The sequence below is a fragment of the Piliocolobus tephrosceles genome, chromosome 17 (assembly GCF_002776525.5).
Source record: "Piliocolobus tephrosceles isolate RC106 chromosome 17, ASM277652v3, whole genome shotgun sequence".
Taxonomy (NCBI): Eukaryota; Metazoa; Chordata; class Mammalia; order Primates; family Cercopithecidae; genus Piliocolobus; species Piliocolobus tephrosceles.
In genome coordinates, this window is record NC_045450.1 from 3,741,403 (window position 1) to 3,768,160 (window position 26,758).

The following is a 26,758-nucleotide window of genomic DNA, read 5'->3' on the forward strand; positions in this document are numbered from 1 at the left end:
CACACACACACACACACACACACACACACACACACACACACACACACTTAGTTACTGAACGAGAACTGTTCCAGTGTAGTGGTTCTATACTGGGCAGACACTTCAGAATTACTTGTGAACATTTTAAAAATGATTCTGAATCACTGTTCTAGAGCAGGGGTTGGCAAAATACCAGGGCCAAACACACCGAGCTGCTTGTTTCTGTAAATAAAGCTTTATTGGCACACAGCCACCTCATTTATGTACCATGGCAGCTTCTGCACTGCAAGAACAGAAGTAAATGAAAACCAAGACTGAATGGCCTGCAGAGCTGAAAATATTTAGTATCTGGCCCTTTACATGATGTTTGCTGATCCTTGTTCTAGAGCAATGAAATGTTACGGAAAATTAAGATTATTTAGTGAGGAAATCTAATATATAATAATGACTTATGCTGCATTATTTCACATTAAAAACTCAAAACAAGGCTGGGTGCAGCAGCTTACTTACGCCTGTAATCCCAGCACTTTGGGAGGCCGAGGTGGATGGATTATCTGAGGTCAGGAGATCGAGATCAGTCTGGCCAACATGGTGAAACCCTGTCTCTACTAAACACACACACACACACACACACACACACACACACAAATTAGCTGGGTGTGGTGGCGCGCGTCTGTAATCCCAGGCACTTGGCAGCCTTAGGCAGGAGAATCGCTTGAACCTGCGGCTCTGAATCTGCGGAGATTACAAAGCCGAGATTGCACCACTGCACCCCAGCCTGGACAACAGAGCGAGACTCTGTCTAAAACAAAACAAAACAACAAACTTAAAACAACAATTTTATCGTTTAGGGAGGATTTCGTCTGTTTTATTTAGTTATTTATTTTTTTTGAGACGGAGTCTCGCTCTGTCGCCCAGGCTGGAGTGCAGTGGCCGGATCTCAGCTCACTGCAAGCTCCGCCTCCTGGATTTACGCCATTCTCCTGCCTCAGCCTCCCGAGTAGCTGGGACTACAGGCGCCCGCCACCTCGCCTGGCTAGTTTTTTGTATTTTTTAGTAGAGACGGGGTTTCACCGTGTTAGCCAGGATGGTCTCATCTCCTGACCTCGTGATACCCCCATCTCGGCCTCCCAAAGTGCTGGGATTACAGGCTTGAGCCACCGCGCCCAGCCTGATCTGTTTTAAATATGTGTATATTTTGTATACAGTAGCAATCATATGCACTACAATAAAAGAAGAAAAAAAGGAATAAATGGAAAATCATTTTCTTCAGCTCTAGATTGAGAAATTAAAAACATTCAACAAGAAGAGAACTACTGAAATGATTCTATTAGCTTGACTTCACCTGGCAGTGGAGACAGGCCAAAAGATACGAAAGCCAAATCACCAAAAGTGAATTCATGGATCCTTCTCACTCCCTTTTTAAAATTCTCATGTCGGCCGGGCGTGGTGGCTCAAGCCTGTAATCCCAGCACTTTGGGAGGCCAAGACGGGTGGATCACGAGGTCAGGAAATCGAGACCATCCTGGCTAACCCGGTGAAACCCCGTCTCTACTAAAAAATACAAAAAACTAGCCGGGTGAGGTGGCGGGCGCCTGTAGTCCCAGCTACTTGGGAGGCTGAGGCAGGAGAATGGCGTAAACCCGGGAGGTGGAGCTTGCAGTGAGCTGAGATTCAGCCACTGTAGTCCAGCCTGGGTGACAGAGAGAGACTCTGTCTCAACAACAACAACAACAACAACAAAAATCCTCATGTTTCTCAGAGTCACATTAAACTTAGAATTTAAAATACACAAACAAAAAACAGGAAAACAAAAACCCCAAGATCAAAACACAAAAGCATACAAACTAAAAAATGTAAATCCATTACCACTTTTGCATATAGTTAACTCAGAGAGGATAAGAGAAAGTCCAAACAAGGTAAGGACTATAAGACAAAGGTGGGGAAAATAAAGAGATGCTGATACACAGAAATGAAATGTGCATTCCGGAATTTTAATTTCCCCGAAGGAAGACAGGAAAAAAAAAAACAAAAAACAAAACAGAACAAAAAACCTTAAAACGAGAATTTTATCTTTTAGGGAGCAAGGTTCCCAGTGGGGCACAGTACCTGTGACACGCCTGTTTGGGCTGGCGGCTGCCCCATGCCCACACTCATCGCCCCGCTGGATGGCGGGAACTGGTTCTGTGGCAGAAACTGGCTCTGAGCAGGCGCCTGGGCCATCATGTTGTTGCTGTGTGCACCCATCATGTTTGGAGGCTGAGGCATTCGGGAAGGAGAAATGGCCATCTACAAGACAACAAGCACCACCAGAGCTGTAGTTTCAAAGCTGACAGCCAGAGTTTTCAAGATGAGCCAGAATGATCCAAGGCCTCACAACCCCAGAGGATGCCAAGCACAGGGCTCACATCCTGCCCTTCCTCATGGGAAGAGATCACCACTTGCTAAGAACTCCCGGGCTCCTGGGTACTCTACACACTTTCTCAGGCAATCTCTCAAATGAGCCAGCTTCAAAATGTCCTCTGAATAGAAATCAATAGCAGACTATAATTTAAAATTTAAGACATGCCTGCCTATGAGTTCTCTAAAGTGTTTAGAAAGCAGCCTTGGAAGAGCGAGCTCTCAGTCAACAGATGCTGACAATTCCCTGCTGGCCACATATCTGAGGCTGCCTTCTCCAGCCCTGGAACTCCCACATTCTCACAAAGCCACATATTCCTATGAATTTGTTACTCCAATAAAATAACTAACAGTCAGCCGGGCGCGGTGGCTCAAGCCTGTAATCCCAGCACTTTGGGAGGCCGAGAAGGGCGGATCACGAGGTCAGGAGATCGAGACCATCCTGGCTAACACGGTGAAACCCCGTCTCTACTAAAAAAACACAAAAAACTAGCCAGGTGAGGTGGCGGGCGCCTGCAGTCCCAGCTACTCGGGAGGCTGAGGCAGGAGAATGGTGTAAACCCGGGAGGCGGAGCTTGCAGTGAGCTGAGATCTGGCCACTGCACTCCAGCCTGGGCGACAGAGCGAGACTCCATCTCAAAAAAAAAAAAAAAAAAAAAAACAAAAAACAAAAAAAAAAACTAACAGTCAAATAATTCTGTGTAGTAATGAAGATATTTTTTAAAGGAGAGATGAAAGAAATAAAGCAAAACCCAAATTCAGAGGAAGAATCACAGGATTCTCAACTGACATGAATTCTGCTGCTTAGATAATGTTCCATGTGAGAGGGAGGGCTATCTGCAGCACAGCTAAAGAGAACACTTACCCCTGGCACTGAGCCCATGCTGTTCATCTGGACAGAGTGGTTCATTGGGGAGGCTGCACGAGGTCCCATGGGTGCTTGTGGCAACTGGACGTTCCCCAACGACATGGGGTTAAACGAATTCATCCCTGTAAATGTACCCACAATAGTTCATTAGGAAAAGCACCCACAGGAAAACAGAATTATAACTTGCTAAATAAACTCTAAGTAAAATAAGATGGAACACACAGGCAACAGAAAACTGAAAAGAAATCACCCAATTAATCAATGAAGACGATGAAGGAACAAACTTCTCTACATCCAGAGAAAATGGCATCAATGTGGGGGTGGTGAGGGTGGCACGGTAAGGAGTTCAAGGGAAGGACAAGGACATGAAGACATAAGGTTGGGTAAGACAGGAACAAGTAAGTGAGACATTAAATGAGGCTGAGGTAGAGCTGAGCCAGAGGGCAGAGTACCGAACCAAGTATCATAGCAACAAAGAGGGTGAGGAGGTGCCCTGAAAGGACAGCACCCCCACAATCTACAGAAGAGATGTTTCCAGAGACGAGGGCAAGCTTCTGTGCACACCCATACCTAATGCCTCTGGAGCAGCTGGTGCCCATAACCGAGGCTTCCCAGCTCTCTGCTGGGTTTACATTCATTGTTAGAATCTGTGCTAAGACTCCAAACATTCTTTTAATTTTGTAAGCACTTTAAGCATTAAGAAGTGCCCAAGGGTCAGCCGTCCTCAACCCTAGCCTTGTGTAGTTTACAGGAGCACCACATCACTGAAAGACACTTCACAGCCAGTAAGTGTCTCCAGACTGTGGTGTCTAGTTCCTTCCAATTTATAACAATACTCTGTAAACTCTGAGTCTAAAGAAGCACCAGTTCAAATGAGTCTTAGGACCAACACTAAAATCTGACAGAACCATTTAGAGAATTTCTGGAAGGTGTTGCCTTAGCGCTGCTGTAGTCATGAGAAGGCCCAAAGGGTGACTCTCACGGAGCACTACCTTCAACGACTACCTAGAAAAGGTACCTTCAAATAACTGAGTGCCAATGCAGACCAGGAAGACTTTCCAGGGAGTCTGTAATGTAAGCTTCCCCTCTCCTTGAGAATTTTTTTAAACAAAATGAAAAACAATTACTAAGGAACAGTATTTAAAGAAATCTGTATTTACCCAGATGTGCTGGTAGGGAGGTTGCTAAGTGCATAACCAGAAAACATCTATTCTAATATTCTGCTGGTAAACAGCAGGCTCATCATACCCCACACCAGCAGCATCCTCCTATTTAGGCCCAAGTCCTGGACCAATCCCCAACACAGCATCCAGCCACTTTCCTAAGGCTCAATTTCTCTGACTCCTTGATTTCTTTCTCTTTTTTTTTTGAGATGGGGTTTCGCTCTTGTTGCTCTGGCTGGAGTGCAGTGGTGCAATCTCAACTCACTGCAGCCACTGCCTTCTGGGTTCAAGTGATTCTCCTGCCTCAGCCTCCTGAGTAGCTGGGATTACAGATGTGCACCGCCATGACCGGCTAATTTTTGTATTTTTAATAGAGACAGGGTTTCACCATGTTGGCCAGGCTGGTCTCGAACTCCTGACCTCAAGTGATCCTCCTGCTTTGACCTCCCAAAGTGCTGGGATTACAGGTGTGAGCCACTGCACCTAGCCTGACTCCTTGATTTCTTTCACCCCTCAAATCTAGTCCATCAAAACAAGTCCCTGATAAGTTTTTTTCCATAATATCAGCTTATCTACCATGTCTTCTCCAGGATGCAATACAAATACAACCTTTTTTTTTTTGAGACGGAGTCTCGCTCTGTCGCCCAGGCTGAAGTGCAGTGGCACGATCTCGGCTCACGGCAAGCTCCGTCCCCCGGGTTCACGCCATTCTCCTGCCTCAGCCTCCCAAGTAGCTGGGACTACAGGCGCCTGCTACCACGCCCGGCTAATTTTTTTCTTTTTTTCTTTTTTTTTTTTTAGTAGAGACGGGGTTTCACCGTGTTAGCCAGGGTGGTCTCGATCTCCTGACCTCGTGATCCGCCCTTCTTGGCCTCCCAAAGTGCTGGGATTACAGGCGTAAGCCACCGCGCCCAGCCTGAATACAACTTTTAAAATGATCTCTTCTACCTTCCCTCCCAAACTACTCTGTAAACCACAATAAAGCCTCTTTCCTCAGAGTCTTCTGGATAAGGTCACCACCTTGTTTCACAACCTGGAAAAATGTCCTCCTGCTTGGGTCTCAATAGTCAAGAGCTACAAGGTTTTCAAATGCTCCCTGCCCCAAAATAAAAATCACTGCTTCAATCAACCAAAAACCATAGGCTCTCTCCTTTTTTTTTTTGGAGACGGAGTCTCGCTCTGTCGCCCAGGCTGGACTGCAGTGGCCGGATCTCAGCTCACTGCAAGCTCCACCTCCCAGGTTCACGCCATTCTTCTGCCTCAGCCTCCTGAGTAGCTGGGACTACAGGCGCCCGCCACCTCGCCCGGCTAGTTTTTTGTATTTTTTAGTAGAGACGGGGTTTCACTGTGTTAGCCAGGATGGTCTCGATCTCCTGACCTCGTGATCCGCCCGTCTCGGCCACTCAAAGTGCTGGGATTACAGGCTTAAGCCATCGTGCCCGGCCTAGGCTCTCTACTTAAGAAACTTTCAAGGTTGTTGAGACAGCTGCTGCCACCCCAACCTGGCACAGGACCTGTGTGTACACACTCTCCAGAAGTTGACATCCAGCCAGCTGGGCTTAACCCCTAGGGCCAGGAGCAGCCTGTGCTGTCCCCACGTCAGCCTCTGCAAGTGCTCAGCAGTCTAGGAGTGTCTTGCATGCCTCTCCTTCTCAGCATTTAGAAGCACTCCCTCCCCACATCTAGAGTGCTTCTTTCTCAGACTCTTCTTAAGAGTAATGTACCATGCCCCCTTCACCATCCATTAAAAAAATAAAAAGCTGGGCTGGGAGCAGTGGCTCACAACTGCAATCCCAGCACTTTGGGAAGCCGAGGCAGGCAGATCACAAGGTCAGGAGATCGAGACCATCCTGGCCAACACGGAGAAACCCTGTCTCTACTAAAAATACAAAAAATTAGCCGGACGTGGTGGCAGACACCTATAGTCGTAGCTACTTGGGAGGCTGAGGCAGGAGAATGGCATGAACCCAGGAGGCAGAGCTTGCAGTGAGCCGAGATCGCGCCACTGCACTGCCGCCTGGGCAACAGAGTGAGACTAGGTCTCATAATAAATAAATAAATAAATAATAAAATAAAATAAATAAATAAAATAAAAAGCTAAGGCTGGGTGCAGGGGCTCTCATGCCTGTAATCCCAGCACTTTGGGAGGCTGAGGCAGGTGGATCATGAGGTCAGGAGATCAAGACCATCCTGTCTAACACAGTGAAACTCCATCTCTATTACAAATACAAAAAATTAGCTGGGCATGGTGGCGGGTGCCTGTAGTCCCAGCTGCTGGGGAGGCTGAAGGAGAAGAATGGCGTGAACCCAGGAGGCAGAGCTTGCAGTGATCCAAGATCACGTCACTGCACTCCAGCCTGGGCCACAGAGCGAGACTCCATCTCAAAAAAATAAAAATAAAAATAAAAATAAAAATAAACAAAATAAAATAAATAGCTAAATACTGCTTCTTATCTCTTGGAAGATCTTTCCTATAATCTCCAAACTTCATACTATAAACAGATCCATACTACCTACAGAACTGAATTCTGCTCACCAGCAAAAAGGAATGGAAAGAAGAAAGGACTAGAAAGAAATATACAGGGGGAGAGGAAAAAAACAGTGAAAGTTATGGCTGTTGAATGTTAAACTAAAATATGATTCACAGCAAATAGTTCAATACCTTGAGAAACTTGCATGCGATTCACTGGCAGGGACAGAGGTCCATCTATGGTGGCAAAACAAAAACAAAAACAAAACCACCCTAGTTATTTAATATAATCCTTGATTCAGGAATAGGAAATTTCTTATTAGGACTTCAAACTTAAAAGGGAAAACAGCCAATAGGTCCAAAGGCACGTGTGTTCCAATGCCAGAGCACGCTGTAAAGGGCCTTCCCAAGAGAGAAACTCAGTGTCCCAACACGGCCTGAGGCAGGTGGTCAGGGCCACTGCCACATCAACAGCTTCCGCAGTGCACGCATCAGAGATTCTAATTCTCTGTTCTTAGAAATACACCCCAAACATGAAGGAAAACCAAGGAAACAGGCTAAAGGATGGCAGAAGGAAATAAAATGCTTACTTGGAGGTCTCACAGGTTGTGCCTGTGGAATCACAGGGGGCTGAGCCCCCGGGGCTGGTAAGGCTGGCTGGTTCCCCAAGATGCCTTGTTTATGTAAACGTGACCTCCGTTTTTCTTCTAGTTCTTTTTGTATCTTGTAGATTTTCTCTGCTAATAAGTGATAATATTCATCCTAAAAAGCAATAATATTCAATATGAAACAGTTAAAACTGTAAAAAGCAACTGAATGATCTGTGTTGTAGGTTCTAACTAACGAGCCTCTTCATTGAGTACACTGGCAAAAGTAAGTATGCAAATACTTGATATACCAGAAGCCCACATTCTTGCTAAATTCCCAATGACTTTATAGGACATATCAAATAGTAGGTACTAAATACACGTTCCATTTCATTCAAATGAACTTTCGAATATTCACTGATGCTAGCAATACTACACCACCACCTACTGTGAAACATATATCCCATGGACATAATGTAAATTTATATATTCCATGTACTAATGTAACTAACCAAGAGAGTTCTGCAGGAAATTTGTGTCTTATCTGGGAAGTCTCCTTGGCCAGTGGCCTCAAGGTGAGGAGTTTCTCCCAACTACACAGACTCCACAATTTCTAGATAACAAAGCAGACAAATGCAATGCTGTCTACTACAGATGCTGTAGAGGCCAGAGCACGGTAAGCAGCAACCTACCCTGCTGTTGGCAGACTCGTACATGTCCCCTTCCACTTTCTTAGCATAGGCTACCAGGTTTTCCATGCGGCGATCCTTCAGAGCTGCGGGATCAGGTGTTGGGAAGATGGCTTGGACGCTGAAAGGATAACACATCTATCAGACTACTTTTTTCTCCTTTCTTCTTTTTTTAAAGACATGGGGTTTCAGCCAGGCGTGCTGGCTCATGCACGTAATCCCAGCCCTTTGGGAGGCTGAGGTGGGAGAATCACCTGAGGTCAGGAGTTTGAGATCAGCCTGGCTAACATGGTGAAATCCTGTCTCTACTAAAAATACAAAAATTAGCTGGGCCTGGTGGTGGGTGCCTGTAATTTCAGCTATTCGGGAGGCTGAGGCAAGAGAATTGCTTGAACCCGGGAGGCAGATGTTGCAGTGAGCTGAGTGCCACTGCACTCCTGCCTGGGTGACAGAGCGAGACTCCGCATCCAAAAAAAAAAAAAAAGACACGGGGTCTCGCTCTGTCGTCAAACCTGGAGTACAGTGGCATGATCATAGCTCACTGCACCCTTGAACTCCTGGGCTCAAGTGATCTTCCCACCTCAGCCTCTTAAGTAAGAAGGGAGGTACAGGTGCACACCACCATGCCTGGTTAATTTTTAAATTTTCTGTAGAGACAGAGTTTTGTTATGTTGCCCCAGCTGGCCTGAACTCCTGGGCTCAAGCAATCCTCCTGCCTCAGCCTCCCAAAGCACTGGGATTATAGGTGGGGGCTGCTGCACCTGGCCTGAAGCTACTCCCAATGCTGTCAAATGAGCACTACAAAATCAGGATCATGTATCTCTGGTGGCAATACACTGTGGAAATGCCAAGCCTCTCTTGCCCAGCATATCAATACATGAATGAAGTAACTCCCTGGAGACAATCCCGACCTATCAACTTATCTACACATCAAACACATCGATATTTTGCTATTAACAAGTATGTGCTGGGTCATTTTCAGAATAACACGATTTTTAAATCCCTGATTTTTAAACTACTTACTACTAAAAAAATTTGATCAAAATAGGAATGGAAAAAACTCAGGGAATATAAGTCTAGTTCATTTAAAATAACTAGCTCAACAAAGTTAGGCTTGGTGTGGTGGCTCATGCCGCCCGGCACTTTGGGAGACCAAGGCAAGAGGATTACTTGAGGCCAGGAGTTTGAGACCAGCCTGGACAACATGCCAAGACTCTGTTTCTCTCTACGAAAGAAAGAAAAAAAAAAAGGGCCGGGCACAGTGGCTCATAATCCCAGCACTTTGGGAGGCTGAGGTGGGCAGATCACTTGAGGTCAGGAGTTTGAGCCCAGCCTGGCCAACATGGTGAAACCCTGTCTCTACTAAAAATACAAAAACTAGCTAGGGGTGGTAGCATCCACTTGTAGTCCCAGCTACTCGGGAGGCTGAGGCAGGAGAATCGCTTGAACCTGGGAGGCAGAGGTTGCAGTGAACTAAGATTGCGCTCTTCACTCCAGTCTAGAGGACAGAGCGAGACTCCGTCTCCCCCTCAAAAAAAAAGGTTAACTTTCTGTTACGTTAACTAACTGTAAGGTGATAATGACGTGCCATCTATACTCTAAACTCATCCAATTCTGACGGGTCTCCACAACTAGAATCTGGAACTACAAAATAAGGTGAGGTTCTTGAGCTAACCCCAGCCGCCTCATGCAGCATTAAGGCCAGGCTGCACTGAGGGTCTTTGCCTCCGTGACAGGGGCTGTCAGTCAGTGCCCCTCCCTCGGCAGTATAGAGCCACCAATGCTCTCTTTGTCACCTCCGCACACCGAGGACATGAAGTGCGGGAATCTCTGGCCTGCCTAGGGCTGCCAGAGTTGTACCAGCAGTGAGAGTGGCTCTCTAAATAGGCACGTGACTTGTATAGGCTCCTAGGGTACTGTCATTTGCTAGCCAATGGGCAACACAGCAACAAAATCAAACATCTATGAAACTGCAAAACTGTTACGTACAGTTTATGCACTAGATGGCTCCGCAGGTCCTGAGTGACATGTTCGTGCCAGCCTTTCCTTACACCAGTGCTGGAAGGAGGAGCTGCTGTTGGTATAGTGCTGAGGGTTCCAATGTTACCAGAGTTGGAGCCATCGTTCATCAGTGGGCTAAGGAGGAAATAAGGACACTTCAACCATCTACTGAAGCAACTCAAACATACTTTGTCTAATAAGGTTCTTCTACCACCACATGTGACTTCTAAAAGTTTACGTCAGGAGAGCCAAGTAATGTATACAAATAAAACTTAAACTATGTTTAATCTATTATCTGCTCTACACTTATAATTAAAGAAAAAAAGGAAAACAGCATTCACCCCTCACCACCCCATTTAAACTATTTTCTCTGCCACACATTTAGAAAGAATCAATTTTGTGTGGTTCTCAGTCCACGCTCTTGTTGAACTGTCACTCAGAACTGAAACAGGGTCTTACTTTGTGGCCCCCAGGGAAGTCGGAAGAGCTGATTCTGAAATCAAGTTTGGGGGCTGCTGATCTGTTGTTATTCCTCCTGCTGGAATGTTCATTGGATTATTTCCTTTAAAGACAGAAAGAAATCAATCAACTCTTAAATGTGAATATATACTTCAAAGTTTTGATGACAGATAACCCACATGTCACCACATAAACAATTGGTGATTATTTAAACAAGTGATTCTGGTCAGTTATAATAAGCACTGAGGCAGGAACTCCGAGTGTCATATTTTCAGTAACGGTAATCAACGTGCACAAATAATCAGTAGACACCTCCCCACTCTACTATGTAACCAAAATAAGGTGTGTTTATGGAGATTAGCTGGTATCTAAGTGAAAAAGTTATAAATGACCCATATGCAGCCTCTGACTTTCATTCTGCTTCATTAGTATCACTCCTGAGTGACTCAGCTGCACTGACATATACCTCTGTGTCTCCACCTCCAGTATCAGAAAATAAAATCATAAAATTAAGCTCACGAAAAAAATACAGAGGTCAATTTGTCACAATCTTCACATTAAAGTAAAGGAAGGCCGAGATTAATAAAGGTTAAGTTTGTCCTAAATCATACCGTCAACAGGAGAGGAGTTAGATTAAGACTTGGGTCTCAGGACTCTAACACAGTCTCCTGGCCAGTATTACTTAGACAGTCATTGGGGCAGTTGTTTTCCAAAAAGCAACAAATAAGATGACTTTAGCTGGGCATATTTTAAGGAGTAATTTTTAACTGTAAAATACTTATTCTATTGGGAAAAGAACAAAACTAGCACAACCAGTCAGCCAGTCTTGACTTCACAGACATCACTGCTTAGCTTAAGCCTAAATGCAAAGGGACTGTGTCCACTTAAAGAAAAATATTAAGAAAACCATATGCAGAAATGGCAAAAATCATGGGTATATGTGAACAAATGACCAAAGGTTGGCAAATAATGGGCTGGGGTGACAAAAGAAATGCTGACATGTCCAGCAGCCAGGGAAAAGACTTTCCAGGGCTCCTGTCATTAACCTGCCGAAGTCCAGGCTGGTCACTTCCATCTGTGGGGTAGACCCTAACCAAGACGTGTGAGGAAGTGGCAAACGCAAGTTCTCCATCAAAGAAATGACAACAGTCAGCACGAGGAGTCCAGTCAGCATCCTGACTTGTGAGATCTGCATTCTGAGCCACACGGCACATTCTTTATGAAAACTGTCCAGAGAGAAGTGGCACAGCAAGCAACAAAAACATTGCTTCATTTGCAAATCCTGCTCTTTTTATAAGCATATAACATTTTCCTTGCATTAGACACTTCAGCTTTTTCCTGGGAGATTTTAATTTCAACCACTGTAGTAAAAAACACAAAACAAACTGAAAACTGTCTTGGGTTCCATCACTCCATTCCCTTTGCTACATTTGGACAAGTAAGAATGAAGTTGAGAGTTCCTTCACCTACCCAGGGGGTTGAGTGTCCTCATCTGCTGGTGGGTTTGAGGCTGTGCTGGTTGCTGGCCAGGAACCTGAGGCTGCAGCTGCGTCTGGGGCTGGTTCATGTAGGGGAGTCCGAGAGCAGCATAGGCTCGCTGCATGGAGCTGGGGTCTATGGGATTTGGGTTACTTAAAGAAGTGGCATTCTGTTGCCCTGTACCAACAGAACCAATTGTGTTTTGAATTCCACTAGCTGGAGACCCCAGGATGGCTATAACGACAAAGAGACAGACAAACAAGAAAGGTAAGTAAAAGGGAAAAGCCCACAAATGATTTAAAAACTATTGAGAAGCAAATACATTTCATCAAGATACTACACATGAATATCATAAAGCAGTAAAACAAGGCTAGGGAGAAAGGAACTGTGCTGAAGGATTCATGTATTCTGCCTAGCAGTAAGTGAGGAACAAAAAGTTAAAGAAAAGTCAAGTTTCTATCTTAGCATGCAACAGATCATAAAATCTCACAGATAACACCCGAAAAAAATCAGTATGTTTTAAAACCTAGAGACTCCTCAAGAAGTCAGTTCCAGGGAGTGGCAAATGTATGAGGGGGGAAACGTCTGATTCTCTGGTGGCCAGCCGACACCTCTGAGATGAACAGAGGAGCCCTCTCCTGCTGTTGACCCCAACCCTGTCCTTCACTGTTCACCTGCACAGGTACAGAGGGCTTAAGAGAAGGAGCAGAGATGATACCTCGTTGGTCAGTTTTGATTAATAAATCTATGATGTGCTCTTCTAAATCACATAACTTCAAGTCCTTGAAACTTACACAAGCAAAGACAGCATGAACACATCCTTCTGACGGGATTCCTATGCAGCAGAGCACCATGCTGAGCTCTCTGGCTATATGAAGCTGTTTAAGAAATACTGAACTTGAGTGACTGACTGATTTGTTTGAAATTAAGGTTGGAGTGAGGCTTCGCAATTCCGCATGGGTCTTTTATCCGGGGCCACCTCAGCACCTCTGATATTCAGGATGTGGCTCTGCCTCACATGGCCAACATGAGATTCTGCTACCCAGGCCCACTGCTGGCTGGCAGGGAAGCTGCCCCATTCAGCTAGCTAACCGCAGGAGACTAAAGGAAAAACTGGTGTCAACATAAGAAGCTCCATCCCAAAGGGCTTCCAAGGTAATGGAGAGACTACTCCAAACTTGCATCAACTTGGGCATTTCAAGGTCAATTCATCTACCCACCTATCTACCCACCTGCTTGCCTGCCCACTCATCTGTCCCAACAACCCAAATGTTGTGTGAAAATTTATCATATGGCAGAAGTTCTATATCATACTATTTATTCTTATTTTTGAGTTCCTTTCTAACTTCCACAAATTTTAGTCATGTTAAAAATAGCATCTTATAATGTTGCTACTATAACACACCATTTTTTGATACAGAAAACACGATCACAAAGCCTTTCTTTCAAATTTCAACCATTATGTGTAAGTGTAATATTCTCACATTCAACCATCAGTGCACCTATAGTAACCCCAGTACTTACCCAGAGCGACCTAATTAAACTAAAATGTGTGAAAAGAAAATTCCTGGTAATTATACATTCCATACTATTAACTTTTCTAATAAGGATACTCAGATCAACTCATTAACACTCATCAGACACAATTACACACACCAAGCACTCATTATCATAAATGAAAAGCAACTCCCAAGGTGCATTTTATGACAAGTGTGTAGCTGAAGTAAGTCATGCACAATACCTTTAAAAGTATTCTAATACTTACTACTCCCCAAAACTTTAAACATGTGTCCACCGTACTTCTGAAACCGACATCTTACATTTTTAAGAAGCACTATAGTATAGAAATCAAAGTTACCAGTGATAGGATAGTTTATTTTTCTATGACCTTGCGATGTAAGGAAGAACAGGGCTACACTATATTTAACACACATGGTGATGCACTGTGGAGAGGAACTTAAAAGAAACAAAGTATGCAGTCTTCCATTTTCCAGTGAATGCTTTATTGACTTCTTCCTACAATATTTCCCTTTTATCGACACCTCCCCAAGTGCCACCTACTTAACTAAAATGCACCACCTTACAGTGAATGCTACTCCTAAGCCCACAGCCACTTACAGGGCAGCCAATGCCTCATACTCACACAGGCCTCCCATGCAAGCTGCTGACATGGTCACTGCATTTTGCGTTAGAATCATTCATTTTCTAAAAGTAAACATTATTATATTTTTATTTTAAAAGAAAATATACCTATGAGAAGCATTTGCAACTCACCATTTCTAAAATTCAGAAGCAAAGGAAATTAATTATGAACAAATAGAGAAGGCCTCTGCCATTTAAGCATGGCTGAATTTGAAGTCCAAATGATGCTATTAGATGAAATGACACAAATACTGAAGGGTAAGGGTGCTCAGGCATTCACTGTGGGGTGATGGCTGACTGAAAGGGGAGTCATTATGTACAAGCCACCATCAACCGTACTGTCACCTCAAGGTGTTCTGCGTGCTTCATGGTGGTATTCCCGATCCCTCTCTGAAATCCCACAGTGCCTCCTGTACCGCTGCTTGTCTTTAGACACTGACCCTTCGTGTATTCACTCACTCAGACGACAGACTCAGTGAGTACACTCTGCCAGGCTCCCAGATATAGTGTGGGCACAATCTCTGCATTCCCTGAGCCTAGAATCTGTTGGGAGGGACAAAAGATTATCTAATAATCACCTAACGCACCCAAACTGCACCTTGGAACCCTGGGACAGGGAAAATCAGGCTCATCTCACGTTCCCTGTGCATCCTTGAAAGGTGGGATTAACGTGAAACTCGGTTTTACTCTTCACCACCTGCCACATGGGCCACGTAACCTGCTGTGCAGCATCCAGGGGATGTGTGAGGTATAGTGCAGTGGCCAGCACACCGTGGGCCCTCCCAGCGCAGCCCATGGAGCGCCTTAGAACTGAACACAAACGCAGGGAGAGCTACAGACAGCACTGCTCCATCTACCTGGCATCCCTAAGAATGAAGTTGCTCTCTACTTATCCTTTCCACATTATTGCCATTTACCTCTTCCAATGTCAAGGCTGTGTGCTCATTTGGCCATTTTTACATCTTTTTTCCTTGCTAGAGCATAAAGCTCTAGCTTTTAGGAAGCCACAACACACCTGCAGTGCACTAACACACCGGCTGGATTCTTCTGGGCCTGTCAGGCAACACTCCTGCCCCGGATGTTTCCCTCTTTAAAGCTCCCCAGCGCCCTCAGCCTCACCACCTTCTGATGTAGCCAAGAAGGAGCCTATGGCCTATGAAAAAAAGGCCAAGTTTTGTAGCAGGCTCTTTCTTGGACTCACCTGCCATTCTTCATGCACAAAGAATGTTCCACTAAGACGCCGGGTGTGGCCAGGTGCAGTGGTTCACGCCTGAAATTCCAACACTTTGGATCACCTGAGGTCAGGAGTTCGAGACCAGACTGGCTAATAACATGGTGAAACCCTGTCTCTATTAAAAATACAAAAATTAGCTGGATGTGGTGGTGCGCACCTGTAATCTAAGCTACTGGGGAAGCTGAGGCAGGAGAATTGCTTGAACCTAGGAGGTGGAAGCCGCAGTGAGCTGAGATCGCACCACTACACTCCAGCCTAGGCAAGAGAGACTGTCTCAAAAAAAAAAAAAAAGAAAAAAAATGTTCTACTAAGAGGTTCCCTGTACAGGCTATGTCGCCGATGCAGAGCACTCAAGTTACTCAGACAACTTCAGCTCCTAATCATTCTTAATAAAACTGAACTCCATTTGGAAATTCAGTTAAAACGGACACGAATTAAATGTCCAAACTTTGTCAGGGTAGGGGGAGATACACCATGAAGCAGAGCAGTAGCTGCTATAGCTGATCTGTCAGCAGCACAACAGTGAGCCGAGGGGCCACCCAACGCAGGCCAGAACCACAGTGCTTGTGGAGGGCGAAACTTGTGTATGGGGGAGGGCCAGCTGCAGGGCTTGACTCCGCCTGGTTTCAGTGTACCTGGGGGGTCCTGGAACCAGTTTCCCGAGGATACCAACACACTTAGATTTCTACTAAAAAAGCAATGCTAGAATTTATTCAGGTGGCTCACACCTGTAATCCAATCACTTTGGGAGGCTGAGGTGGGGGAATCACCTGAGGTCAGGAGTTCAAGACCAGCTTGGACAACATGGTGAAAATCCATCTCTACTAAAAATACATAAAGTAGCCAAGAAACATTTGAACTACGGAGACGGAGGCTGCAGTGAGCTGAGATCGCACCACTGCACTCCAGCCTGGGTGACAGAGTGAGCCTCCATGTCAAAAAAAAAAAAAAAAAGAATTTATCCAGACCTGCAGACATCTCTACAAAGTTGCTGGTGGCACCACCGTACCTTGCGGGCATTGTGTGGGGGCTGGAGACTCAGACTCCCATGAGGCACAGCCACAAGCCCTCAAGCAAAAGGCTTTCTTCAGAAGCCAAGTGACATTGGCGCAGCTACATGCTCCTTGCTATCAAGGAGCAAAGTTGTTCAGACGTAACACATCACCCACGACCCTCTGGTACTTAAGTCAGGGTCAATCAAGGTCACTATTCTCTCTAAAACCTTCAGATTCTGCTCCTTGCTGTTCCCCATCCCACCACAGTCTGTCAAAAGAGGTGAAAATCTCTGAAGGGCCCTCAAGTGAACGAAGGGCCTGCTCCACACACTCACTGGGCACCTGATGGGCTATTCGATGAGTGGCAGTTCAAAGGAGGGAGATCTTGACTCCATATAATGAAAGGAGGTCTTTTTTGGTTTTTGTTTTGTTTTTTTGAGACGGAGTCTTGCTCTGTCACCCAGGCTGCAGTGCACTGGTGCGATCTTGGCTCACTGCAACCTCTGCCTCCCGGTTTCATCAAATGATTCTCCTGCCTCAGCCTCCCGCCTCAGGATACCGAGTAGCTGGGACTACAGGTGAATGCTGCCACATCCAGCTATTATTTGTATTTTAGTAGAGACGGGGTTTCACTGTGTTGCTCAAGCTGGTCTTGAAACTGAACTCAGGCAATCTGCCTACCTCAGTCTCCCAAAGTGCAAGGAGTACAGGTGTGAGCCACTGAGCCTGGCCGAAAGGAGGTGTTTTAAACAATCTGAGGCACCTACAGATGCAACATGTTGCCAGGTGAAGCAGTGGGTGCTACACTCATGGAGATGTCTGGCAGCAGCTGGGGCCATGGCTGACACAGCCGGGGCAGTGCATGCATTAGGCTGGCTCTGGGACCAACCCTGTGCACTTGCTTCGACAGTCCCTGGGGCACTCTGGGTTGGAAAACCCGTGGTCTCTCTCAGAGAATGACTCAAACCCTCTCACCAGCACTGGCCCAGACACCTGGTCTTTCAAGGCATCCAGAGCAGTCCATCTTGGATTTTAATGTGCACACCAATCACCCAGAAATTTTGTAAAAATGTAGGTTTTAATATAAGAGGTCTGAAATAGGGCCCCAATTTCTTTACTGCTTACAAGCAACCTGGGAGTGCCTCTATAGCTTGCCTGAGGCCTACACTTTGAGCAGCCAGAACTTCACAAATGAGGCAACATGAGCCCCAAGAAGGGAACCTGGTCACGGGTCCCACAGCCCAGTCCTCTATGCCACTCTGTGCACCGAATTTACTGGAGGTCAGATGCCAGGACTGACATAAGGTACATGTCTTGGAAAGTCCTAATAATTCAACAAAAACTGAATAATGCTATAAGGGATGGTTAATTCGAGATCAGTGATTATAGAATCTTTAAAAAACAATTCAAAGAAAAATTAAATGAGGCTAGGCGCAATGGCTCATGCCTGTAATCCCAGGACTTTTGGGAGGCCGAGGTGGGAAGATCACTTGAGCTCAGGAGTTCGAGACAAGCCTGGGCAACATGGTGAAACCCCATCTCTACAAAAAATACAAAAATTAGCCAGGTGTGGTGGCAGATGCCTGCAGTCCCAGGTACTCAGGAGGCTGAAGTGGAATGACTGCTTGAGCCCAAGAGGTTGAGGCTGCCATGAGACGTGGCTATGCCACTACAAGCCAGTCTGGGTGACAGAGCAAGACTCTGTCTCAAAACAAACAAACCAACCAAACAAAACTCAACATAGGCCAAAAAGGTAATCAATGATCTGGGCTTCATTTCAAAGAACCTCAGATTAGCTCCACAGGTCATTCTGGAAAGTTCTCTCAGTAGAGACATTAATCACAGAAGTTAGAGATTGCAGCATGTGCTGATCAAGGAAGTGTGCATCAGTTTAGACCAGCGCTGGCCTGTGGGAAACACTGCCTAAAAAGCAGAGTCCTGGGGCCCCTAAGGTGATCTCCACAGAGCGAGCACAGGTGGGTCTTGGCAGTCCCTGAGGCTTCCAGGAGCTCACCACAGTCCACCTTTCGGTTCACCTTGTTTGCACAGGAACCCCAGTCCAGTCAAATGCACGCCCTCACAAGCTGTGTACTGTGCAGACGCTGTCCCCACTGTCTGAAATGTTCTTCCTTCGTTATTTTGTTTGCACTGGGCTCCACCAAGTCTCACCTTGCTCTATAAAGTAGTCAGGTGCACTCCAATTCTCCTCAAAATGAATGTTGATTGCACTGACTTGTCTCTACCTCAGTCCTTTGAGGGAGGTCACCCTTACATTATTTTTAACATATATATTGTCTTCAAAACCCAACCTTAAGCCAAAGTAGGGTCAGATTCACATTTTCCTCTCTGGGTTCTTAACTCAAGAGCTCACACACCATAAGCATAATTTGCTTTGGGAGAAGAGAAAAAAACAACAAAATGTACAGAAAGGATACTGCTGAAACCCCGTCAATCATACTTTTGTAAAAAACTACCAAAACCCTGCAGCAAGTTAATCTAAATCTTCCTTGTGACTTTATAAAATCATCCTGGTAATATCTTACATTATGACTAGTAGAAAACCTGTGGTTTACCACTTGAGAGAGCAGGCACACAATCAATTTTCACAACACTCCGGCAGTTATAAGGATGGTTAAAAAAAAAAAAACCACATACACTTCTTTTTTCTTTTAAAACAAAAACCACATAAGCGTTTCTTAAAAAGAGAAATCACAAAAGTTTACAATTGTCATGGTAGTATGTACTAAAAACAAAAGATCCCCAAAAAGCCACACTCTCAGATTAAAAGTTAAGAATAAAATTCTAGCTCATTATTCATGGAATATTGTATAACTACAAACTTGACAACGAATATTTTGGCACTTAAAGAGCCTATTACTGAAATGTGCCCTAAAACACAAGAAATTTAGCCATCACAATATACTAAAGAAAAAAGTTTTACAGTAATGTGGGAGGAAAAACAGACAAGGAATAGAACAACTGTTCCAAATATCTGGTTCTAGAAGACCCAGGATTCCAGAATGTCACTTTATATAAGAGATGTCCAGGGAAATTGTTTATTAATTCAAATTTTAGTCAATTAAAGAATAATTTAATTGACTTTTAGGTAAGTGGCTTTTTTTTTTGGAGACGGAGTTTCGCTCTTGTTGCCCAGGCTGGAGTGCACTGGCGAGATCTCGGCTCACCACAACCTCCGCCTCCCAGGTTCAAGCGATTCTCCTGCCTCAGCCTCCCAAGTAGCTGGAATTACAGGCATGCGCCACCATGCCTGGCTAATTTTGTGTTTTTAGTAGAGACTAGTCTCGAACTCCCAACCTCAGGTGATCTGCCCGCCTCGCACCTGGTCAGGAAACTGGTTTTTAAAGGAAACTCGTTGTGGTTCTTCTGTAGGGAGGCAGACAACAGGCCCCATTACCCTGGCGTTTCTCTTCTCTGTGACAGGGACACCCTGCTTTAAATGAAGCAGGGTCAGCGTCAGCTCACTGCCTATTCCCTTGTCGCCAGAGGGAGGTGAGTTGGACTCAGTAAAAGGAAAACCACGGGGGCTGTCACTGGCACGCCACTCCACAGTACTCCTAGGAACAAACCACTTTTTCTATCTTTACCTGGGCCACTCGGAAACAACCAGAAAGAAAAGCAGCACATATTCTCTAGGCAGCTGCGGGGTCTTGAGGAAGGATGATCAAGAAGAATGAGAGGAATGAACACAGAAAACACAAAACAGGGGAGGGTGGCAAGATAGCACAGACGAGATGGAGGAAGATGAGGAAGACTGTGCTGTGCTGGAAGGGTCGCTAGGGGAGCACCTCCAGCCAGAGGGGACAGGAGATTGAAGGGCACTTCCTAGCTGTCCAAAACTGAAGGACACACCCAAAGACCACGGTTTTACCTCTAAAATGACAGGAAGAGGGTTGAAAAATGGGAGGGAGGTTCATCCTTCTTACTGCCTGAAGCCTACAAATGGCAGGGAGCCCCAGAGCCCCAGGCAGGCCTCCCAACAAGCAGGGACTGCTGCATAACCAGTCTTGCCAAGGGCTACAGACAACCTAGACAATGGCAAAACTACTGGGATGACCAGGATGCAGCAGCCCTAGGCAGAGGCTCTCACTGCCAAGCAGAGTGAATGGTTAGTTATACAAAGAGGTCTGGGGACCACAGATCCACGCAGAGGGAAACCTTCAAAAATGTTCGTGCGGGATTTTATACTGACCCAGCCTGACGGAGCCTTCAAAATTTACTTCAGGATAAGGGCTTTCCAGTTCCAAAAGAAGTGCCCCCTCTCTCCCCCTCCCCAAGACGTCACCGCCATTAGAGCGACATGGAATTTAAATTCTCACAGATGGAGTAACTGTCAGGAAATACCATGTCTTCATGTTGGCTCAGTGAACAAAGTGACTCTGCCGTTCCATGCTGCTTCAAGTGCGTGTATGCAGGGGGCAGGGAGAGGGAGGGGCAGTGAGTGAGTCAGGGTCCAACATTATCACAGCAGTTCCTGACACAAAGAGCCTGCCTGCCCTCTGAGCTTGGCTGCACCTTGGGCCACTGTCCGCCCTACCTCACCCTGCACTCCGTGGCTCATAACCCCTGCCCACTCCCTACCTACTCTCTGAATTTTCTTTAGAAACAACTTCTATTCTCATCTCCAAGCTTCTCTGCCCCCGTGCTCACTTACTTTGTTGGTTTCGCTTGTCACTGGCATTTTTCAAAGGGAGGCAAACAGGACAGTCATGTCGTGTGCAGTTCTTCCAATGAGAGATGATTTGTCGTGAAGATGCACAATGGGCAACTATGACCAGAAAAACAACGAGATGTTATTTTTCTATCCAAATCGTCACACTTTCAATTATACCTAAATTATAATGCCAGATTCCATAAGAAAATGGTAACAAGTGTAACCATAACACAGTATAGGCAGTCCTCAACTTACAAACAGGCTGTTTTCCAAAAAGTTTGTAAGTTGACTGTTGAGAAATCCAAACAAAACTTCCCCTAGAAGCAATGTTATGAAGGATGGGTGATTAAGGGCAGCCCACAAAACAAAACAAACACTATTCAACCTGGAATACCAAACAACCGCAATGAAAGGTAGAACAAATAATAGTTCTGTGATGTAACTATTTAAAATAAAAATGTTCAATTACGTTTCAAGATGAAACCACCTAAATACTACAGTGAAGAAATACAGATAGAGAAGCACATGAGAAGCCTGCAGAGATTCTGAAAGGGACTGTGGGCACCTGGTGAACAAGTACTCGAGAGGGTAACTGACCCTGGTTATTCCGGCTTCAGCTTCTAAAGGTCTAACCTTACCCTTCTCTGCTTCTCTGTTACGACGGGGTTACTCTGGGGACTCACAAATGTCACAACGGGAGACAGGGCGACCAGGGGGAGATTCCCCCAAGGTTTATGAGCATAAGAAGAGAAGGAAAGAGAATAAAGATTAAAGGAAAGTATAGCTGTTAATAGGAAACACTTCCTTCGGTAGAAATGAGGTGTCTGCAGTAAAAGCGGAGACAGAGGGCACGTGAAGTGCCTAGTTCACCACCTCCCCTGGGATGATACAGTGCGTAGTTCCCCATGTCATTGCCAGTCACCCAGGACAACTTCACTGCCATCTGGACTTGCCTCAAGACACAGGACAGAGGAGCAAGGCCGCAGGCCACCAAGACAGATGCTGGGGTGCAGGAAGGGCGTGTGCCTGCACGTGCGTGTGCTATATTCATTGCCCAAAAGAAAACCACGATCTACACATTCACAACAAAGACAGTGCTCAAGAAGTGACCAACATCTTCCGTGACAGAGGAAGGAGGAAAAGAACAAATACGGGGCACAGCTTCAAGCAGCAGAAGTTCACAGAGTATCAGAAAACCAAATCGCCTTTCTCTTCAGCAGGTAAGACTTCCTGGAGCACCTGACTGTCATTGTGTGGGGAACGTGAGCGCAACATGTTTTGCCACACCAAATGGAAGGTAGCACTCAGGCTGCCAGAGCCTTATGAACCAGAGAGCTGCTGTAAGAACAATAAAGAAAAATTCTTCCTGACCTTCGCCACTAGGAGTTCCGAAAACAGCACTTACCTTGGCAGGCTTTCCCAGCCTGACAATGCGTCATGTGATTCAAAACGTTTTTCATGGTTCGACAATGTGGGAGCGAGCAGGCCCGAACCTCTCCGTTTGCTTGCTCTCGTCTCTGACACTTATGAGCATGAAGCAGTAGAACCAGCTGCTGCTGTATCAGTTTGCGTTTTTCAGGATCTGCAGTGGGGCCCGTTGCAATTGCTTGTGTGGGTACAATTCCCACTGATGTTTGCATCTGAGACTAAAATAAAGCAAAATAATAAAAAAATACTTTAACCTCTCAGAGTTCCAACTCATATTCATTAATTATTTCTCAAACAAAAGCAAAAGTTGATGGGTAATACCGATCACAGACAGAAGAAGGCTGGTGTAGTTCTCTAATCCACTGACGACTTTAAGAAGATTCAGAACCACAGAAATCAACCCAACTCAGCAGCAAGACTGATTCAAGTTCACTTGTATACAATTATCATCCAAGCAAGACAATGGCTGGCTCTTCACTGCAGCAACCAAAACCCAACTCACTCTACGATGTACACAACTACAAGAAAAGCTGTGTATTATATCAGCTGGACCATATGAAAGTGCTGTTTCTGTATGTCCCAAATGGCCAAACACTAGCAATTTCATAGGGTTCAACATAATTAAAAAGATTGCCAAGGCCCGGCCGGTGCGGTGGCTCACGCCTGTAAGCCCAGCACTTTGGGAGGCCGAGACGAGTGGATCACGAGGTCAGGAGATCGAGACCATCCTGGCTAACACGGTGAAACCCCATCTCTACTAAAAAACAGAAAAAATTAGCCAGGCGTGGTAGCAGGCGCCTGTAGTCTCAGCTACTCGGGAGGCTGAGGCAGAAGAATGGTGTGAACCTGGGAGGCGGAGCTTGCAGTGAGCTGAGATCGCGCAACTGCACTCCAGCCTGGGCGACAGAGACTCCGTTTCAAAAAAAAAAAGATTGCCAAGGCCTGACCAATTGCAATATCTGATGTAGCAAAAAGAATCAGAGCTACCTTTTGGATTTCATTATCACATGACTAGAAGGGCAATGCCTGCAGCTTAATTTCACAGCAAACATTACCTCTCCTAAAGATTAATGATACTTAGCCTTAATACAACCACCCAGTACAATGGGAAATGCATTCCTGTCCTATGCTTTGTTTCTCATTAAAATTTCCACTCAGACAGTTGATTTTTTTTTTTTTTTTTTTTTTTTGAGACGCAGTCTCGCTCTGTCGCCCAGGCCGAAGTGCAGTGGCACAATCTCGGCTCACTGCAAGCTCCGCCTCCCGAGTTTACGCCATTCTCCTGCCTCAGCCTCCCGAGTAGCTGGGACTACAGGCGCCCGCCATCTCACCCAGCTAGTTTTTTTTTTGTATTTTTTAATAGAGACGGGGTTTCACCGTGTAGGCCAGGATGGTCTCGATCTCCTGACCTCGTGATCCACCCGTCTTGGCCTCCCAAAGTGCTGGGATTACAGGCTTGAGCCACCTCGCCCGGCCGACAGTTGATAATTTTTAAAGATTTGGTGATGTGCTAAAAATACAGAAAGAGTTTGCTTTCAGTTGCCTGAAATAACAAGCCAAACCAAACAAACCGTTTAATAGCAAGGAAAATGGAAAAGGGGACTCGCAGAGTCTTACTCTTCACAAACTACAAGCATTCTTCAGATGAACTTAATAAAAAAGACTTAGGCAATAAGAGAAGTGTTCCTAATGTGTAACAGTATCAACCACAGTTCCAGGATTTCCAATTTTCTCTAGTACTCTGATATTTCCAGCTTGCTTCCACAACCCTCATTACCTCCCCTAAAGTACGCCACTCTGATTTTTAAAAAATGTATGAATCAAAACTACATTCACGAAGAGAGAAAACTATAAAAATAATTTTTAATGAATCAAAGCTCATTTTTAAAAAGTTATAGAGTTTTGTTTCGGTTTTACTGTTATGAGAACTAGAAAATAAGTGTGTAGAAAAGCTGGGTGGCTGGGCTTGGTAGTAAAATTCTTGGAAGTTTGAAAAGGACCCAAAGCAATTCTGAGAAGGACCCAAAGCAAAATCAGCATGGTAGCTGAGAGGCAGAACACCATGAATGCAGGGCTCAACTCCTAAAAGAAAATAGCCTCTTTCCCTTACGTTGATTTTTTCTTGATTATGAAAGTATATATCTACACTGCAGGAATTTTGGAAAGCTAAAGAACTACTACAGAAATAATTAACAACAATTAAAATCCCATTATCCAGGAGTCCACTATTAAAGTATTGACGGGTTTTTTTCCCCTTCCTTTTTCTATATAAATGCTTATGTATGAACCATAATCAATAGAGCCTCGTATCTCCCCTGCAACACACACGTTTTGCTTAGTGTTTTTCCATGTTCTGCCCCATACCACTAAACTGTCTCACACAGTGGCTGGGACGACTTGGAACGAACGGCATGTTACTCTACAACTTTACACTCATTGAACTAGTTCTTGTTATGGGGCATAAACTGGAATCCCCGGCCCCCTCCTTTAATTTTTATAATTGTAAATAAAGCTTCAGTAAGCAAACAGCCCTTAAGCTGCCCCTGAAAGCATGCAATACTGGCGTTAAGTCCACTGCTCAACTGGCTTATTCCTGTGGATTGGAAGGTCCATCCAGAAATCAACAGGAATGGAGATACAGAAGAATGGGAGAAACACAAAATGAGCCTCATTTAGGTCTCTTTTACATTTATGAAAATTTCAAACATACAGAAAAATGGAAAGGAAAGGATATCATCATTAAACCTAAGAAAAAGAACAATCCTTCTTGGGTATCAGCTAATACCGAGTCATATCCCAATTTCTCTGGTTGTCCAAAACACATCTATCATAGCTGGTTTGCACAAATCAGGACTCCATGAAGGCCCACATCCTGTATTTGGTTGTTCTTAAGGTTCTTAATCTATTACGTCTTCCATTCTTTTACTCCTGACACTGAAGAGACTACATAGTTGTCCTCGCACTGTTTCTTAAAGTACAGAAATATCACCAAAAAAATTACATAAAAATTAGGCAAACATTTTACCTCTACAAGTAAATTATAAGCAGGCTGTTCTTAATTCACCAAAAAATTAACACACTGCTTTTCATTTGGGATTTAAAAAGATTCTTTTTTTTTACATTTCAGAGACAAGGTCTTGCTATGTTGCCCAGGCTGGCTTCCAGGGCTCAAGTGATCTTCCCACTTCAGCCTCCCATGTAGCTGGGATCACAGACGTGTGGTGGCACCCAGCTGGCCTATATTTATTTATTTATTTTTTGAGACAGGAGTCTCACTCTGTTGCCTAGGCTGGAGTACAGTGGCGCCATCTCAGCTCACTGCAACCTCTGCCTCCTGGATTCAAGCAATTCTCCCGCCTCAGCTTCCCAAGTAGCTGGGATTACAGGTGCCCACCACACCTGCCTACTTTTTGTATTTTTAGTAGAGATGGGGTTTCACCATGTTGGCCAAGCTGGTCTCGAACTCCTGACCTCAAGTGACCTGCACGCCTCAGCCTCCCAAACGGCTGGGATTACAGGCGTGAGCCACCATGCGAGGCCTGGGATGTATTTTTAATAGTGTCTTTTGCACTACACCTGACCATATGTCAAAACAGTATGGTTGGAAACTATATGTCAAATTTAAAACTTGGTCTCTTATTTGTCTACCTCTGGCTGGAGGACAAATGTACAGTTTAATGAGCTCTACATACTGTTTACAACATGCATCTCAAAAGCCATTCCGAGGGTGAAGCTGAGTCAACGGTGGAATGACCCTGTGTCTGGCCCTCCCCATGGAATTCTGTATATTTGTCTGGGACTAGCTTAGTTTTGCAAAGTAGTTTCCTCCTCTCCCAGGCTGGTGTTCAATGAGCCATGAGAGTTAGATGTGAACTGTAGGTGGCCCCCAAATCTGTCAGAAGCATCCTTCAGACTTCCCCAACCTCCCTGCCCAATTCCCACTGGCAAGCAGGCACTAAGGATGGAGGGAGAGTACTTCGAACCCTCCCTTAGAGCCCAGAACAAAGCCATCGTTGTGGAAGCTGCCCCAAAAGTAATCTACATTTTGTGTGATTTTGTTTTTCTAAGAGCCAAGAAAATTTTGAAAAATAGTAAAAATAAAGGGGCACTCTGTATTGCCAGATATTGAAACATACTGTAAAGCTAATTTTTTTAAGTAAGTCCAGAAATAGACATATGTATAAATCAAATT

General features: G+C 45.0%; 1 protein-coding gene across 2 annotated transcripts in view; it reads right to left on the reverse strand.

Annotated features, from left to right (window-relative positions):
* CREBBP (CREB binding protein) overlaps positions 1 to 26,758 on the reverse strand; it is a 160,403-nt gene that overhangs the window by 49,704 nt on the left and 83,941 nt on the right. For both annotated transcript variants that reach the window (XM_023225832.2, XM_023225831.2), the window contains exons 4-13: positions 22,544 to 22,784; positions 21,139 to 21,252; positions 12,087 to 12,329; positions 10,617 to 10,719; positions 10,146 to 10,292; positions 8,160 to 8,277; positions 7,471 to 7,642; positions 7,073 to 7,117; positions 3,245 to 3,369; positions 2,089 to 2,268 (exon numbers count right to left, since the gene is read on the reverse strand). In XM_023225832.2, coding sequence (XP_023081600.1) covers positions 2,089 to 2,268; positions 3,245 to 3,369; positions 7,073 to 7,117; positions 7,471 to 7,642; positions 8,160 to 8,277; positions 10,146 to 10,292; positions 10,617 to 10,719; positions 12,087 to 12,329; positions 21,139 to 21,252; positions 22,544 to 22,784 — 1,488 coding nt within the window. The remainder of the gene's footprint in view (positions 1 to 2,088; positions 2,269 to 3,244; positions 3,370 to 7,072; positions 7,118 to 7,470; positions 7,643 to 8,159; positions 8,278 to 10,145; positions 10,293 to 10,616; positions 10,720 to 12,086; positions 12,330 to 21,138; positions 21,253 to 22,543; positions 22,785 to 26,758) is intronic.